The sequence below is a fragment of the Syngnathoides biaculeatus genome, chromosome 20, assembly GCF_019802595.1.
Source record: "Syngnathoides biaculeatus isolate LvHL_M chromosome 20, ASM1980259v1, whole genome shotgun sequence".
In the NCBI taxonomy this organism is placed as follows: Eukaryota; Metazoa; Chordata; class Actinopteri; order Syngnathiformes; family Syngnathidae; genus Syngnathoides; species Syngnathoides biaculeatus.
The window spans coordinates 5854555-5870936 of record NC_084659.1 but is presented as its reverse complement, the minus strand read 5'-3'; the positions used below and the strand labels follow the sequence as shown (position 1 = coordinate 5870936).

The 16382-nt window shown below is 50.3% G+C and overlaps 3 protein-coding genes across 8 annotated transcripts; 2 read left to right on the top strand and 1 right to left on the bottom strand.

Annotated features, from left to right (window-relative positions):
- The first annotated feature begins 1119 nt into the window (after nucleotides 1-1119).
- Nucleotides 1120-5273, top strand: LOC133493585 (CD9 antigen-like). 2 transcript variants are annotated; one of them, XM_061807092.1, is made up of 7 exons: nucleotides 1120-1280; nucleotides 3302-3404; nucleotides 3542-3639; nucleotides 4219-4395; nucleotides 4542-4631; nucleotides 4727-4810; nucleotides 4901-5273. In XM_061807092.1, exons 1-7 carry the CDS (start codon nucleotides 1212-1214, stop codon nucleotides 4964-4966), a joined length of 687 nt encoding a protein of 228 aa, XP_061663076.1. In that variant the 5' UTR covers nucleotides 1120-1211; the 3' UTR covers nucleotides 4967-5273. The 2 variants fall into 2 exon arrangements, with proteins under 2 accessions (XP_061663076.1, XP_061663079.1); XM_061807095.1 differs by lacking the exon at nucleotides 1120-1280 and adding an exon at nucleotides 2111-2306.
- Nucleotides 5274-5375: 102 nt separating this feature from the next.
- On the bottom strand, nucleotides 5376-9020 carry cwf19l1 (CWF19 like cell cycle control factor 1). 3 transcript variants are annotated; one of them, XM_061807084.1, is made up of 15 exons: nucleotides 8884-9020; nucleotides 8408-8504; nucleotides 8233-8317; nucleotides 8073-8157; nucleotides 7904-8005; nucleotides 7623-7837; nucleotides 7402-7517; nucleotides 7249-7333; nucleotides 6806-6955; nucleotides 6635-6740; nucleotides 6495-6574; nucleotides 6218-6427; nucleotides 5752-5865; nucleotides 5596-5693; nucleotides 5376-5521 (listed from the first exon to the last, which is right to left on the bottom strand). In XM_061807084.1, exons 2-15 carry the CDS (start codon nucleotides 8428-8430, stop codon nucleotides 5377-5379), a joined length of 1614 nt encoding a protein of 537 aa, XP_061663068.1. In that variant the 5' UTR covers nucleotides 8431-8504; nucleotides 8884-9020; the 3' UTR covers nucleotide 5376. The 3 variants fall into 3 exon arrangements, with proteins under 3 accessions (XP_061663068.1, XP_061663069.1, XP_061663070.1); XM_061807085.1 differs by lacking the exon at nucleotides 8884-9020 and adding an exon at nucleotides 8644-8767; XM_061807086.1 differs by lacking the exon at nucleotides 8884-9020 and having other exon boundaries at nucleotides 6647-6740; nucleotides 8408-8636.
- On the top strand, nucleotides 8839-16366 carry dmtf1 (cyclin D binding myb-like transcription factor 1). Of its 3 annotated transcripts, none has more exons than XM_061807083.1 (16): nucleotides 8839-8975; nucleotides 10228-10471; nucleotides 10624-10697; nucleotides 10773-10899; nucleotides 11371-11447; nucleotides 11523-11680; nucleotides 11749-11781; nucleotides 12060-12169; nucleotides 12984-13212; nucleotides 13284-13435; nucleotides 14321-14488; nucleotides 14901-14977; nucleotides 15317-15475; nucleotides 15549-15728; nucleotides 16051-16153; nucleotides 16229-16366. In XM_061807083.1, exons 2-16 carry the CDS (start codon nucleotides 10240-10242, stop codon nucleotides 16261-16263), a joined length of 1914 nt encoding a protein of 637 aa, XP_061663067.1. In that variant the 5' UTR covers nucleotides 8839-8975; nucleotides 10228-10239; the 3' UTR covers nucleotides 16264-16366. The 3 variants fall into 3 exon arrangements, with proteins under 3 accessions (XP_061663067.1, XP_061663065.1, XP_061663066.1); XM_061807081.1 differs by having other exon boundaries at nucleotides 16048-16153; XM_061807082.1 differs by lacking the exon at nucleotides 8839-8975 and adding an exon at nucleotides 9020-10137 and having other exon boundaries at nucleotides 16048-16153.
- Nucleotides 16367-16382: the final 16 nt, after the last annotated feature.

The following is a 16382-nucleotide window of genomic DNA, read 5'->3' as shown; positions in this document are numbered from 1 at the left end:
TTTTTTAATCGCAAAGAATCGAAACGATGTTTCATTTTCACGGCGACACAGACACATTGTTGTGTCGCGCTCGCACATTTGTGTCCACTTCGCCGCGGAAACACGCAGAAAATGTCCTCTCGGCCTCCCTCCCTCGGAGGCGAGGCGAGCCGTGAAAGGAATCTTTGTGAGCGCATGAAGGACGACTTGTTTTGGACAGGAAAAAAAAGGAAAAAGCTCGCACAGCGTGAAGGTTGTTTGTCAAAGGGGACACTCGCGCTTTGTGCCGGCGCGCATACACAAAATCATCTTTCAGGTGTCACACAAGAAATCTTGAAAAAAAAAAAAAAAACCAATCCAGTGCGGACGATTTGGGAGCGCGTTTGCGTGACTGCTTCGTCGTCGTCGTCGTCGTCATCGTCATCACTGCAAACACAACAACAGCAATAAAAGTCGAGTCAAGACAGCTCGACGATGTCGTCGTCGGTCTGAGCGAAAAGTCGAGGAAGGCACAAACGTTCGCCTTTGTTACGAGCTCACATTCATTTCTTGCCGCGGCCTTGATTGTGGTCGCCCAAAAAAGCTGAAAAAGTCAAAACACAAAAGTCTTTCCTTTCCTTTTTTTTTTTTTTTGTCATTTGTACATCGAAAAGATGAAAACAAAATATTTTGGACTGGGCAGGTTGGAACACTGATTTTTTTTAAAAAAAAAAAAAAGATTTTAAATACTGTACGTGTATCATTTGTAGGTAGTAGGCCCTAACTAGTAGTTGTATTTTTAAAATAGATATTGCTGACACTACAGTTGTTGCACTTGTTCTACTCTTGATATCTTGACTTAAATCCAAATCGAATTTCTGATTTATTATTATTATTTTTAGTCTTTGGGAAAGTTTAACTCATCCATGAAATTGCTGCTTTGTCTCCAAATATGATGGAAGCAGTAAATTACGTTCCATAGTTGAACGATTTTGGTGGAGGGGGGGGGGGGGTCGGAGCCCACGAGGTCGTTTTTCCCCAACAAGTGTTGGTGTCCAAATTCGCACTTGCGGAAAGAGCCGAAGAAAGCCGAACCGCTGCAGGGACCGCGGAGGGGCCACGCCCTCCTCTCAGTGCAGAAGACGCTCGGTTCCTCCAAACCCCCCCCCCCCAGACCCCCCACCCAGTTCGCCGCTCGGTCCGCTCCGCTCCAGAACAGCAGCAAGCAAAACAAGAAGAAAAAGAAGAAGAAGATGACGTCCCTGAGCAGCTGGGAGCTTTGCGTCAAGTACGCCTTGTTCGTCTTCAACTTCATCTTCTGGGTGAGTTGATTCATTCCCCCCGTTTTATTGCTCGATTCAGCTCCAATTTGCTTGCAGAAGTTGACAATCGTCACAAATATTGTCGCGCGATCTGGAACGCAAAGAATTTATTTTGTTTTTTCGGTTTTGTTGGAGCAGAAATGAAGCAACGATCGATAAATAAAAACATGTATTTAATATGGGCTGATAAAACACCTTTGCACTCGTCAGCGATGTCATCACTTATGAAACGTTTCATTTTGATCTAAAACAACGCCTATATTATTTTATCAACAACTATTGATAGTTATTGTTTTTTCCAGTACTCATCAGTCGCCTTTAAAAGAGTAAAAAATGTGAAAATGTTGCATGACTTGGGGGTGTGGTTAGTGGTAGTGTCCGCCAGGCGGCGCCATTTCCTTCGCTTTTCGTTGACTGGGCGTTGCTGGTTTAAGATTCCAACTCAAAACGATTCGATTTTATCCTGCAAAAGTCGTTTATCTTTGGGTGTATTTTTAAACAGAATAATTTTACAAATATGAGTCAATAAAACACTGTTTAACACTAGATGGTGGCCATTTAACCTGAGTGTGGCTTTTGACATCTCCGAATAATAAATATGAACGTGAAACTTGAGTGACTTCTGAGCAGCTCTCACGTGTTGAAAAGCAACATTTTGTTTCATTTTTTGAAAATTTATCTTATCAGGTAGCTCAGTTTCGTGGGGGGTGGGGGACCTTTTGGGGGGCAAGAAAGCGGCTGCTGTCACCCGACGACGGAGAATCCTCGTCACGGCGGAGTTTGATTATTGGGTTAGGGCGCTGCTTCCGCTCACCTGGCGTCACCCCCCCCCCCGTCCCCAGGTAAGCGAGGGCAGGGCGTGGCTCCCCCACCGCTTCCTGTTCCTCCGTTTCCCTTTGCTCGAGTCTCCGGTTGCTTCGCCAGTTTTTTGTTTTTGTTCCTTTCGCGTTCGAGTTGAGTTTTGCGGTCATGGGAGCGCTGCAGTGCGTCAAGTACCTGGTCTTCGCCTTCAACTTCCTCTTTTGGGTACGTCAACGCCGCCCCAGGAAAAACCAAAAAACAAAAATCCTTCCCAGGATTTACATTTCTTCTCGACTTAATTTCTTTGAAGCAAACTAATCTTGAGCACTTAAGTGTCGTAAAGCGCGCGCGTGTGTTTGCTGAACTGTGTTTCTGTACTCGAATGGACCGCGGCGCCTTCCGACATTTTGTTTGGACTCGCGAACTCAATTTCCCACAATGCACCGCAGCCATCGCTCTTCGGGTTTTCCCGGCTTACCAAACGCAACTTGTCGCTTCTGCTTCGACCTTTTTTTTTTTGGTCAAATGTTTCTCTTCGGCTCCGTCGAGTTTGCGATCATGGCTTCATTCCAGCAACTTTCCCAACAAAAAGTGGACAAAACGCTCTTTGTGAAAACAAAAGCCAGTGAGGCCCCCTTTTTTTGCTATTCTGACACCTCCTAGCGTTTTTTTTTTTCATAGCAAAATGTATTTCCAGATATACAACGAAGAAGCACAACATTAATCCCTTGTGAGGATAAGCGGCTCAGATGGATGGAAGTGGCCTTGATTTTCTTTTTTCCCCTCACAATTGCGATGCACACTTTCTATTCGCTACCGTGACATATAAATATGCTAAAATATACTTACAAACTGAAATCTACTACTACGAAACAAAATACTAGTATAGCAGGTCAGGTGCTTAAACGAGCTGAGCTCCAATCCAATGCGGCGCCATCTTCAGGCACGGGTTTGTCATTACAGCACGTTGCAAGCGTCACGTTCACAGACGAGCTGCATAGAATCGTCTTCCGCGTACTTGACCAACATGTTGATCATCACATAAATTAGAGCAGCAAACCAGTTCAATGTAGAGTTACATATTTTTTTCCAATCCAACTGATTTTCCGAAAATGTGTTGAATGCGCTGGCCGGTCGTCGGCGTTTCCTCCACGGCTCAGCGGGTCGACGCCGGCTGGGTTTTCTCTGACCCGATACGTTTGCTTCTCGTGGTCCTGCAGCTGGCCGGCACGGGCGTGCTGGCGGTGGGATTGTGGCTGCGCTTCGACACCAGGACGTCCGGACTCTTTGAGGGCGACGACTCGCCCTCCGTCTTCTTCACGGGTAAGAACAAAACGGCCACGAGGAGCTTTTCGAGTCAGAACCGGCGGAGTTCAAGTTTCAAGATCCCGACGACGGACGAGCGTCCTCAAAATCGGCCGCCCGGAAACTTTTTTTAAAAATTTTGCGTGCGCCCGCAGGCGTGTACATCCTGATCGCGGCCGGAGCGCTGATGATGGTGGTGGGCTTCCTGGGGTGCTGCGGCGCCATCAAGGAGTCGCCGTGCATGCTGGGATTGGTAAGTTGCCGGTGCGACGCCGCCTGCCCTTTTTGCCAAATTCCTTTTTTTTTTTTACGTTCGTTTGACAGACATTGAAATCGTTTCGTTCACTTTATAGATCGTCATGCGATTTCAAATATTGAATTTATTATTAGGTATAGAGGTATGAAAGTCTTGGCACTATAATATTTATTGTAGTTAAAATGGATAAAATTTTTGTTTGATTTATAAAAATCATTACTTTGTTGCTGTAATAAAATAACATGTATTTGTCTATATATTTAGTTCATTTTCCTAAAAACATAAATACATGATTTTTATTTATTTTTAAATTTATTTTGAATTTTTACTCATCACCTTTTTTTTCCATTTATCTCCAATTTCATATACAGAAGATTTGGAAAATGAAATACAATATAACCTTTTAACTGAATCCGTTTGTGACAAATATAAACAGATTTAATGGAATTTCAAAAAAAAAAAAAAATTCAAACGTCCCCCCCCCCCCCCTCGTGCAAATAAATAAGTACGTAACATCCCAATCGTCACAAGAAGTCCGTAAGTTTGCCGAGTTTTGGGCTCGACTTGTGTCCGCAGTTCTTCCTGTTCCTGCTGGTGATCTTCGCGGTGGAGGTGGCGGCGGGCATCTGGGGTCTTTCCAACCAGGACCGCGTCGTGGTCGACGTGACCGAGTTCTACAAGCAGACTTACACCAACTACAAGGACACCAGGCAGGAGGCGCTCAAGGAGACCCTGCGCCTCATCCACTTCGGTGTAAGAACCGGTCCGCAGCTTACGATTGGTCTCGCCAATGCCGGTCGTTAGCCCGTCTATGGAATTTGACACACCGAGTCCCGAAGGAAAACGTTGCGACGTCGCTTTCGAGTGTGTTTGCACTACTTCCCGTTTCCCGTCCTCAGCTGAACTGCTGCGGGCCGACGGGCACGGTGATCGACGCCGCCAAGGACATCTGCCCCAAGAAGGAGGGGCTGGAGGTGCTCATCACCACGGTAACCACCAGCCCGCATCCCGGAAACTCCACGACGGCGCTTCCGCTTGATTGGATAACGGATGTTTCGCTTTGCTTTGACACCCCCCCCCCCAGAGCTGCCCGGCCGCCATCGAGGAGATGTTCAACAACAAGCTGCACATCATCGGCGGCGTGGGCATCGGCATCGGCGTCATCATGGTGAGCGGACGCGGCGTCCAAACGTCAGCGCTGGTGTTCGCGAGCACGCACTTTTCGGCTGACTCGGACTCGGGTTTTGTGTGCTTTCAGATCTTCGGCATGATCTTCAGCATGATGCTCTGCTGTGCTATCAAGCGATCCAGAGACTTTGTTTAACTCCGTCGGGCGCCTGCTCCCGCCTTCAGTTTAGTAACCAATGCTTTTTTTTTTTTTTTTAAACTCACCGCTCGGGGCGGGGGCACGCAGGACGACCACGTCGGACGGGTGAGCGCGTGGCACCCCAGGCGCCGAGCGTTCGGGTTCCACTTCTCACTTCCGTGTCGCGCACAGAAAAAGTTTTTCATTTTCTCATCTTCTGCCAGAGCGTTTACAGACGAAACATGCTAACATTTAGCTTGTTTGAATTTTGTTCTAACAAACGTTTTGATGTATTTATGCCCAATAAATGACATTTGAAAAATCACGTCGATATTCAGAAGGGTGTCGGTGACCAGTCGGACAGCAAAAAAAACTCGCAAAAGTGTCGTGAAAGTCCGAGTCTATTTACACGTGAAAAACAAGCGCCGCTATTCGTCCCAGGCGAAGTCGTACGGCCGGAAGGCGTCTCTCAGCCGCGCGCACGCCGCCTCCTCCTCCGCTCGGCTTTGTTTGCACTCCTTCCAGTCGGCTCGGGTCGGAACGTTCAGAACCGCCTCGCTGGCCAGCACCTCCCTGCCGACAGAGCGGACGGACGTCTTGCGGGCGGACGGACGGCGTGCGGAAAGCCGGCAGAAGGTGGCGCTCACCTCCCGAACTGCAGCGGGAAATTCCTCTGGATGCGGTAGAAGAGTTTGTCGCCCGAGTCCAGCTCCACGTAGAAGTAGGGCACGCCGGGCGGGGCGATCTACGAGGCGGGCGAGCATCATTGCGGGCCGCTGGCCGAACGGCGCGCTGCGGGTTACCTGCTTGAGGTCGCTGTGTTGCGGAATCTCCGCCAGCTCCATCTGCTGCTCCTGAGCCTGCACCACGAAGACCTCCTTCAGGTCTTCGCAACGGTCCAGCGGCACCGGGACCACCTGACCGCAGGAAAACCAAGACGAGCGTGAAGAACCTTTTTGGTTTTTGCCGTCAGTCTGACATCCACGTTGTCGTCGTGAAGGAGGCAAATGTTAGTGGTTTTGAATTGACTCCAAAAGGCTTCTTGGCTTCCAGCGGACCCCGCCCCGAATACTCAACAGTTGGCGCGCCTGCAGATTCAGAGACTTTATCTTATTTTTGGCGACGTCCAATTTTTATAAACGCACTGATTTGGTGAACAGTCACCGTCACATGAGCGCCCCCCCCCCCCCCCCCCCCTTAAGGCACAAAAAAGGGCCGCTGGACTTGAAGCCTTTTGGATGAAAGTTAGACCGGAACCGCAAAGGGAACCTGAAGCTGCAGGTGCTGACTCCGGTAGTTCCTCTCAAAGAGCACGCAGCGCTCCCCGCGGCTCTTGTAGAAGCTCCTCAGGGCCGCCTTGTACTCGTCCATCTCCTGCAGAACCTCGGAGGCCAGCTCCACCGTGGACCGGTAGTGTCCGATGGGCAGGATGAGCACGTGACCCGCGTTGAGCCCGCCTTTGGCCAGCGCCAGGTAGCACTGCGGCGGCGCAAGGTCGCGTGAAGAGCACGGACGGCGGCGAGGAGCCCGATTATGCCGTACTCACGTGCGTCCCGATGCTGACCACCAGATGTTTCTCCACCTGAGGGCTCGCCAGGCAGAACCAGCACTCCCCAGGAGGGAGCGCTACACCCAACAGTTTTTGCCAACGTCAAGATACTTGGGGGAAATCTATCTGCGACTTACGGCGCTCGCGAGGTCGCTTGCGTGCCGGTCGGTCTCCCTCCGACGACCTCTTCCTGCCGCGCCCGCCGCCGCCTCCGAGGTCGAAGAAGAACTGAGTTCTGGGCTCCTGGGGGAGGACAAGCAAGGAAGAGGTCACTGCTTCGAGACGGCGTAACCGGACGCCACTCGCACCTCCTCCTCGGCGCACGGGCCCCCCTTCGCAGTCTTCTCCTGGACTTTGTCCGTCCGCCTGTAGGGGTTCTCCGTCACGTCCTGCGGCTGTTTGACCAGCTCCGACGGATCCACGGTCTTCATGGGAATGATGTTGAAGGCGTACAGGTACTGCACATACACACACACGTCGACCCACAATCGCTGAAGCCGGCCCGGGAAGCCTGGAATATTTCTAAGACGGCTTCCATTCCGCTTATTTTACGAGCCGCTCATCTCACCAAAATTTTAATTTGAAACAAAATACTGTTATTCATAGTTGACTTCTTTAAAACCACAACAAATGCGCAGTCTCATCTGTTTTGGGGGGGGGGGGGGGGGAATCTCAGGGGCGCCCTTGAGCGCAAACCTTTGCCGCCCCCTCGTGACGATCTTAGCTTAGCATGACGTCGACATCCTCGCACCTTCTTCTTGGCGAGATTGTTGACGGTTGCCAAGGCAATGAAGCGGGTGACGTGCTGAGCGTTTTCCTGGAGAACGGCGTGGTTCCTGAGGAGCGGAACGAAGCAGGACGTCAACGGAATTGCTGGCGCGTTTGGGGAGCTCGTTGACCTCACCTGTAAGGTAACCTTTCGTAGTGAGCGCCCTCTAGCGCGGCAAAGTGGTATCTGGGCTTCAGCTGGTCTGCCAGCTTGGCCACTGCGTCGCTTCCACAAGACTTTGTGTCGACTTCCTGCAAGGAGCGAAATCAACAATGATTTGATTTTGGGGGGTTTCACAAGCTCCGGCCCACCCGCAATCTCTAAAACCGATGGACCGGTGCGGTTTGAAGGGTTACCGGGTTGTTTGCGTAGCGCCACACCCCCCTCGGCCACTGCGACGTCAGCAGGATGTCGACTCCTCGGAACTTGCTGCTGCCGGTCAGCGGGGTCAGCAGGGCCGTCAGGTCTTTGGGGGCGAAGCAGTGGGCGGGCGCCGGCTCCTGCCGGGCTTCGCGCCCGCTGACGTAGGCGATCTGCAGGCCCGACGCCGTCGTGAACACGCCACGGCGCCCTGGAGCACAGGCCCGCGCCTTATTAGCAGACGCCCGGACCCGGCGACAGGGCCGACGTTTCTCACCCAAGTACGTGATGTTGTCAGCCAGTTCGCAGCCGTCGGCACTGGGGAATTTCACGGCCGTTTCCTGACTTCCTGCGCCCAGGATGTACGTGTGGATGGGAGCTGATGAAGAACAACAGTTGGCAAATGCATTCACTAAATTTCAAAACAAAATCTCATGTCTCGCAACCTTTCTTTGCTCCACTTTTGTACTGCTGCCACTCTTCGTCGGCTTCCAGCGTTGATGCAAAGAATTCCCCAACGCACAAAAGAAGCTGGGGGAAGGCAAGAGCACACTCTTTACATTTTACGCACATTTGTGAGATTGAGCGGTTCTTGGGCTCGCTCACGTCAAACTGTGCCGTCTTCTTCTGGATGCTCTGAACTCTGGCGAAAAGCGCTCCGAGCTTGCCTTCAACGTCCCCGCACACCAAGCTGGGAAATCACAACTTTTCTTTAAAAAAATTCCCAGCGACCGTTCAATCGTGACGTGACTTGCATCGCAGCCTTGGTGGCCTTACTTACACTCTCACCGGGTTTTCTTCCATTTCTTACTCAGATGGACGCTAACGCCACCGTTGGATTTCGGAAACATGGAAGTTCCGTACGTCTTTATTTTCCGCTGCAAACAACAACGGAACCTTCGTTTAAAAACAAAACAAAACAAACAAAAACAAAGTATGTGTTGATAAACCGAACACCCTACTTAAAATATAGGATGCAAATTATGTAATACAAATCTAGAAGTAATTCACACGCACTGCTTTTTGTAGTGGACACATGAGTCCAATTTTTGTTTGCAGCGGAAGACATCAGACGGACAAGATGGTTGCCACATTTGCTCCCCATGCAAATGATATATTAAGCGGCTTTTTAAAGACGTTTTTTCTACCTATATTGGATATTTTAAAGAATAAATTGTTAAATGTGACGTTGTGTTAATTTGATTCGCATTGGTAGCTAGCAAAGCCTCGCTACAGATTGCCGGCAATCTCGGATACCTGGCAACCCGCTGGCCTCCATTTGGACGTCGTGCATCCTGGCACTTTCCTTCATCCTGGTAACTAGCAAGTTCCCGGACCCAAAACAGGAAGTAAGTATAGTAAGTCATTCAAAAACAGAAAAGAGAGGGAGAGAGAAAGAAAGAAAGAAAGAAAGGAAAAGACTTTCTGTCCGCCACCAGAATGTCCACAAGCGCGATCATCAATCGTTCGACTCACGCGAGACGCCATCAGCTGCTAAAATGGCGTCGGAGCCTTTTCGTCTTTTCGTGCGAATTCATTGAATGCTAACGATTAGCATCATAAATGTTGATTTTTGTGTTAAGGTGACTGATGAAAGCAGCAACAAAACCGCTGCAGTGTGTATGTCGGTGTTAGGTGGTGGTTTTGCTATTTTTAAGTCATTGTTTCAGTGTAAATAAACGGTACTGGGTGATTTTAGTTCTTTTGAATATGTATTTTTTTTTTTAGTTAAATGTATCCCAGATGTTGTTTTAATACGTTATAGCCCTCCAAGATACAGTAGAAAATTTATGAAGGATTTTTCAGAACTTGACTACTACTATTATGTCATAATGGGAGAGTTTAACATTCATGTTGACAATAACAGGAGAAAAATCCAAAGAACTCTGCTATACTTGGCACGTTTGACCTCTTGCGACATATTAAGAGTCCAAGTCACTCAAGATCACATTTTCGACCCGGTCATCTTTGAGGATGTTGAAATGTTATCAATTGACGTGAAGAATATGGCTATTTCTGACCATTACAGATGCTTCCAAAAGTTCAGACAGCCTCTATGTCTATTAAGAAAAGGTGCATAAATGAGATGACTGCCACTAAGTTTATGGGGACTGTAGCTGTGCTACAAACTGTGACTGCTGAGACGGTTGATGAACCTTTGGACAATTTCACCTGCAAAATCTCAAATGTCATGAATGCTGTTTGTCCTCGTTAAAGCTAATACAATATTGAGGCGACCTATCACACCCTGGAAGAGCACACGAGCCAGCCATCCATCCGTCCAATCTTCTACCGTTTACCTAAGGTCAAAGGTCAGGTCTTGGGCGCAATAGCTTTAGCAGGGATGCCCAGACTTCCTCCAGCTCTTCTCGGGGTGGGGGCATTACTGTCAACGTTACACCAATCCGCTTGTCAATCTCACTTTCCAATCTTCCCTCACTCGTGAACAAGACCCCGAGATACTTTGAACTCCTCCACCCGGGGCAGGATCTCATCCCTGACCTGGAGACGGCACGCCACCTTTGTTGTTGTTGTTGTTGTTGTTTTTCTAACAATTTTTGATGACCAATAATCCGCACGTGTGTCGACATAACTTTTTAGCACAGGCGTGTGATGAGCGTGGCAGCGGAGGAGCAGGAAGGCGCCCCGCCGGAGACCCTCAAGTCGCTCGCACTGACGCAGGACAGCGACGGCGACGTCGAACCGCGTTCCCCCGCCCGTGCGACGTCGCCGCCTTCGTCCTCGCTTGCGCAGCAGCACGACGACGAGGCCGAGCCGCTGACCAAGAAAGCGCGCGTCTCGCCGGAAGGTTCCGACGGCTCCTTTTCTCTCGTCGCGATGCCGGGTGAGTGAGACCCCGTGTGGATGTCAGACGACAAGTATGTCCTGTCAAAAGGCAAAAACTTCATACACGTTGTAAACTTTGGATTTGTGTCCAACTCATTTTCACATTTATGTGTCAAGAAAATGAGTGACAGAGCCGTTGTCTCCCCCCAGTGGCCGACACCCGCAAGAGCATTGAGGTTACCGTGACGACAACGGCGCCCGAGGACGGCGCGGCGCAGATTCAGGTCGGGTCAGGTCGGGTCGTGAACATCCTGCGGTTTCCGCAACCGACTGACAGCCGTGCGCCGTTGTGCGTGCAGGTCCTGTGCGAGGAGGAAGACGGCGGCGGCGGTGACGCGCCGTCGCCCGAAGACAAGGCGGAAGTGTCGCTCGTCAGTCAGGCCTGGTTCACCACCAAAGAAGACAAAGATACGCTCGCCAACAAAGGTAACAACGCCGTCGGAGGGGCGAGGGGGGCAGGTAGGCCGGCGCTTGGCAATCCAGCCTTTCCCGCCTTTGTTGACACGTGAACGCACAAAAAAAGGAAGAAAATGTATACAAAAAGCTGAATCACGTTCCCTCACGTAGTGACCAGTCGCAGATTCAATTTTTTACTCCATCCTCAATTATTTTGTTGTTGTGGTCCAGCTTGTGGCATCTTGGACAAACTTGGAACTATGTTGAAGGGAGTGGAAGAGTTTCATTTCATCGAATTTTAGTGCTCGGTTCTGGTTCCCATTCTCCAAAAGATTTGTAATAGCCTGCAGATGCCAAAAGACGGCACCAAAGCACTACATTTGTCTCAGTGAAGCTCCTCAATTCACAGAAAAATGATTTTTGCGGCGCCTTTGAGAAGCAACGGGTTGAACAAGCAATTATTATTATTATTTTTTTTTTTTTTATTCTCCTTCCTGTCAGGTCACAAGTGGAAGCAAGGAATGTGGTCCAAAGAGGAAGTGGACATTCTCATGAGCAACATCGACCAATACGTGAAGGTGGCTCAGCGGGATTTTCGTCACGTGGGGGCCGCCAGCCGAGAGACGGACGTTGACTCGCTTGTGTGCGTTCAGGGTCGCGGCATCAAGGACCCGGCCGAGATTATCTTTGAGATGTCCAAAGAGGAGCGCAAAGACTTTTACCGCTCGGTGGCGTCGGGCCTGAACAGGCCGCTCTTCGCCGTCTACCGACGGGTCCTGCGCATGTACGACAACCGCAACCACGTCGGCAAGTGAGTGAGGAAGAGCGCGCCGACGCGGCGATGGCGGCGTGCGCTTGACGTCCGTGTCGTGTGGGCAGGTACACGCCGAGAGAGATCGAGAAGTTGAGAGGGTGAGGACGTCCCTCCTGTCGTCGTCTTCCGACATTCAAGTTGACCTTGACGGGATCAAAGTTCATCCAATCTTTTTTTTTCGCTTTGAAAAAAAATCATCACTCTTCTCATTGCAACTTTTCTCTCCCTAAAATGGTCTTTGTTATAACATTCGATTTATTTATTTATTTGCAAATATGTAATTCCAAGGGCACGTTAGGATTACGAGCGGCCCCTCGCGGCGGGGTGTTTTAGACAACCGTGACCTGACCTGTCGCCCGACCTGTCAAATGTTCAGGTTGAGGGATCGCCACGGCAACGACTGGGCGACCATCGGCGCGGCTCTGGGCCGCAGCGCCTCCTCCGTCAAGGACCGCTGTCGGCTGATGAAGGACACGTGCAACACGGGTACGACGCCGCGTTTCATCGGTCCGCATATTCGCCGCACGTAGAACCTCACGGGAGTACTGCCTCTTTTACTAAGTTCTGTTTTTTTTTTCCTACGGCTGTACGACATTGCCGTGCACTACCAGACCAACAAAGGAGAGGCAAAACTGCACGACTTGAATCCTGCGTGATAATAGTACTGTGAACTTCGCTATTTGTTGGAGAACTGTCCAAAATTTTGAAAATATGCGAATAACTGGTGCAAAAAAAAAAAAAAAAAAAAAAAAAATGCCGAATGGCGAACGAGCACTGCTTTTGTCTGGATGAAACGAAAACTCACCGTGATAGCTTCTTGGCAATAAGATGAAAATGGAAAATGACTACTTTTGTGTACATTTACAATTGGCAACAAGATTCCGGCAAAGGACTACTTTTGTCGAGAAGAAGTTCCTAAACTGACTTTAAAATAGTTCGTCGGCAGCAAGATAGTGCAAAAGTAATGGGTTCATTGCTTTGATCTCAGCACAAAAATATGTTTGGGTTGATATTAAAATCATAAAATTTGACTAGTGAACATCTTTTACTTCACGAGTAGCACACACACACACGTAGCGCCCAGTTTTGCTTCACTAGTAACGTGGACAATCATCTTTCCACTAGTTCCACTAGCAGTCGTCATACAAGAGTGAAAGGCAGTTGTGGGGGTGGGGGTGGGGCAAAAACGTGTTACTAGTAAACCTGTCTTTACCTGTGAGGTGAATTGCGCACTACTACCGCTTACTAGTACACGGAGCTGACGCGGAAGCAGGCTAAACGCCGGAAGGGTTTTGCGCAGGCAAGTGGAGCGAGGACGAGGAGCGTCTCCTGGCCCAGGTGGTGTACGAGATGGCGGGCGTGTCTCCGGGCTCGGCGGTGACGGGGGGCGTGTCCTGGGCCTCGGTGGCCAATCGGGTGGCCACGCGCTCGGAGAAGCAGTGCCGCTCCAAGTGGCTCAACTACCTCAACTGGAAACACAGCGGCGGCACCGAATGGACCCGGGACGACGACCTCCACCTCACCCGCAGGTCGGGCGGGCCAAGGACCGCGAATGGAGGCGCGATGGGGCTCGTCGTTCTCATTCGTTCCTTCTCTCCAGGATTTTGGAGCTGGACGTGAAAGACGAGAACGAGATCAAGTGGGAAGATCTGGCGGGCGGCTGGAGCAGCGTGCGCTCGCCCCAGTGGCTGCGCTCCAAGTGGTGGAGCATCAAGAGACAAGTGACCAATCACAGGGCCATCCCCTTCCCGGGTGGGTCCGCGAGTCAAAAAAGTACAGTGGAAATAATAATGGCCTGTAAAAAATGCAAATTAGTGACATCAACAAGCCCGGATTGCCCATGTTGATGGTTCAAATCTGTAAACGTTCCCAAAAGTGAAGCTCGAGGATGCGATTCAACTCAAATGTGAAAATCACGCCAAAAACGCCCCCAACTGGCCAACAGCTGTATTGACTCGGGATTTGCTGAATGGCGATTGAGGGGCAGTATTCAAATCCATCCATCCATTTTCTTTGCCGCTTATCCTCACGAGGGTCGCGGGGAGTGCTGGAGCCTGTCCCAACGGTTAACGGGGCACGAGGTGGGGCTCACCCTGAACTGGTCGCCAGCCAATCGCAGGGCACATAGAGACAAAACAGCCGCGCTCACAATCACACCGACGGGGCAATTTAGAGAGTCCAAAGAATGTTTTTGGGACGCGGGAGGAAACCGGAGTGCCCACCCGGAGAAAACCCACACAGGCAACGGGGCCGGGATCGAACCCGGCTCCTCAGAATTGCTTTACTCGCTGAGTCACCGTGCCGCCCAATATTGAAATGCATTAATACATATTTTTTCCCCACCTCACTAGCGATTGAATGAAATGGGGGGAAACCATTTTGATGGACACAAAATACAAAATGGAAACAGTCGCGAGGAGCGTGTTGTGTTGCGTTCAAATTCAAAATCCTGATGTAGTAATTATGGAGTCATAGACTGAGACTGTATAATAAGAATGGGGAATCATCAATGGTTCCAAACGCAGCGACAGCGTTTGGGATTATTCATCTTTCCCGCCGTACTAATCACGGCAAAACAATTTGAATGAAGTGTAAAGATTGAATGTTTGCGTGCTGACGTATCTTGTGTGGTTGTAGTGCTCCTGAAGGCGCTCCACGAGGTGATGTTATCCTTGCAGTCGGAGGGCGGTTCGTGCAGCCCGCCCTCCGTCACCTCGCTCCAGATCCGCGTGACCCGCTTGGAGGAAAGCGGCGGCGCCGGCGCCTCGGCGGCGCTGCAGATCCCGCTCCAGATCGCGCACCTGGGTGAGATCCGGCGGATTTGAACTCCGACCTTTTGAGCCGCTCGCTCGTGTGGTGGTCTTCAAACGTCTGAAGCCTTTCCACTGGCTTCCCGTCACTTTTAGAGGAGATTTGAAAGTTCTGCTGCTGGTCTATAAATCACAAAATGGTTTTGGTTGGGTCATCATCGACTCATGAGTGCCGAGTCCAAAGCAAACACGGTGAAGCAGCATTTTGCTATTATGCTACCCCCCAAAATAAATAAATAAATAGATAGATAAAAATGGAAGTTGCCGACAGAGGTGACGTTAGAGCAACACTAAAAGCTGATATAATTGTACTTTTTTTATGTTGTTATTAATTTGAATGCTTTTAATGATGTAACGCAACTTGTGCATGACACGCGCTGTCCAAATACTTTTGCTTCGATGTCCAGACCCTTCGGCGGCCGGCGGCGAGGGCGACGCCATCACGTTGAACGGCGGAGCGCTGCAGGCCTTTGAGATTATCCCAGTAGGTGACGTTCAACGCTGGCAATATGGAATTTTGCAGAATCAAATTCCAATAACCGATTAATCGGCTCATTTAGAAAAAAAAAAAAAACACGATTTACCGAATGAAATAATTGGTCCCCTTGCGCTTACAACAAAGAATATTTGACGGCTTTCCAATGCTTTTGTCCTTGAGTATTTAACTAGTTAACGGTGGGAACATTTTTAAATGATTATTATCTTTGTATTGCCACGTAAGGTCCACGGACAAAAGTGCATAATATCAGGCAGGCACTTTTATCCCAATTAGAATCCGAAGAGAGAAATTGAAGTTCGGTTCCCGATGGCGTTTTGTCCTCAGTCGTTCCAGCTGCAGCCCACCGGCACGCCGGGCACGTACTTGCTTCAGACCGCGTCCAGTCAGGGCCTGCCCCTCAGCCTGAGCGCCAACAACACGGTCACCTTGACGACGAGCGCTTCCTCGGCGTCCCACGAGCACATCATCTTTCACGGCCTGGCGGTGCGTCCGCGCCGCTTCCCTGGTGTCGTCTCGTTTGCCGCGAAGGTTTTCGCGAACGTCGACCGTTTTGCAGACGGACGGCCTGTGCGCCGGCGACGGCGTCATCATCCAGACGGTGGCGTCGGACTCGCTGATCGTGGAAACGGAGGGCCGGCGGCAGGAGGAACGTCTCGACGCTTGCGGTCTTCTGGAACACCCGGAAAAGGACGGCGAGGAGACGACGACGACGACGACGGGCGGCTTCGCCGACAAGGTGTCCGCACGCTTCACCACCTTATTGAGATGTTGACTGAAGACATTTGACACGTGCGATAAACCGCTGATTTGTGCTATCAAATATTAGAATATTATGAGAAGTTATGGCTTGACAATTCAATGTCCAACCACCAGAGTAGGTGCGATAAATTCATCCCTGGGAAAAATGGGGAGCGCTGCCATTTTTTTCTGAAATCATTTTTCCAAAAGACCGTTTTATTCCATTCAGAATCAGCCAGGCGTGTAAAAAGACAGACAGGCAGTCGGTGCCGACCCGGTCCGACGTTCGGAACCGTTCCTAACATTTTGTGGATTAGCAGCCTCCTTCGCCTGCGGCCGACACTCCCGTGACGCATTCTGGGATGGCGGCTGGCGGCGCCGTCCTGATCGTGTCCCCGCCCGACGTGGCCAGCACGCTAACAGGTGACGCCCGAGAGCCGACGTGCGATGGATCCGCGGGTCCGGCTGCTGCAATTTGGCGCTTCTTTTTGTCCTCAGATCCAATCTTGGAGAACCAGGACGGGTGCGACTAAGACCAGCAGCCTGGGAAGTCGAACTTTTTTTCTTTTTCATAAAAACTTTTTAGAAGTGCCAATTTTTTCAAAATCACAACAACATTTCTGGGCTCGTGATGAGATGATGAAGAAATGCT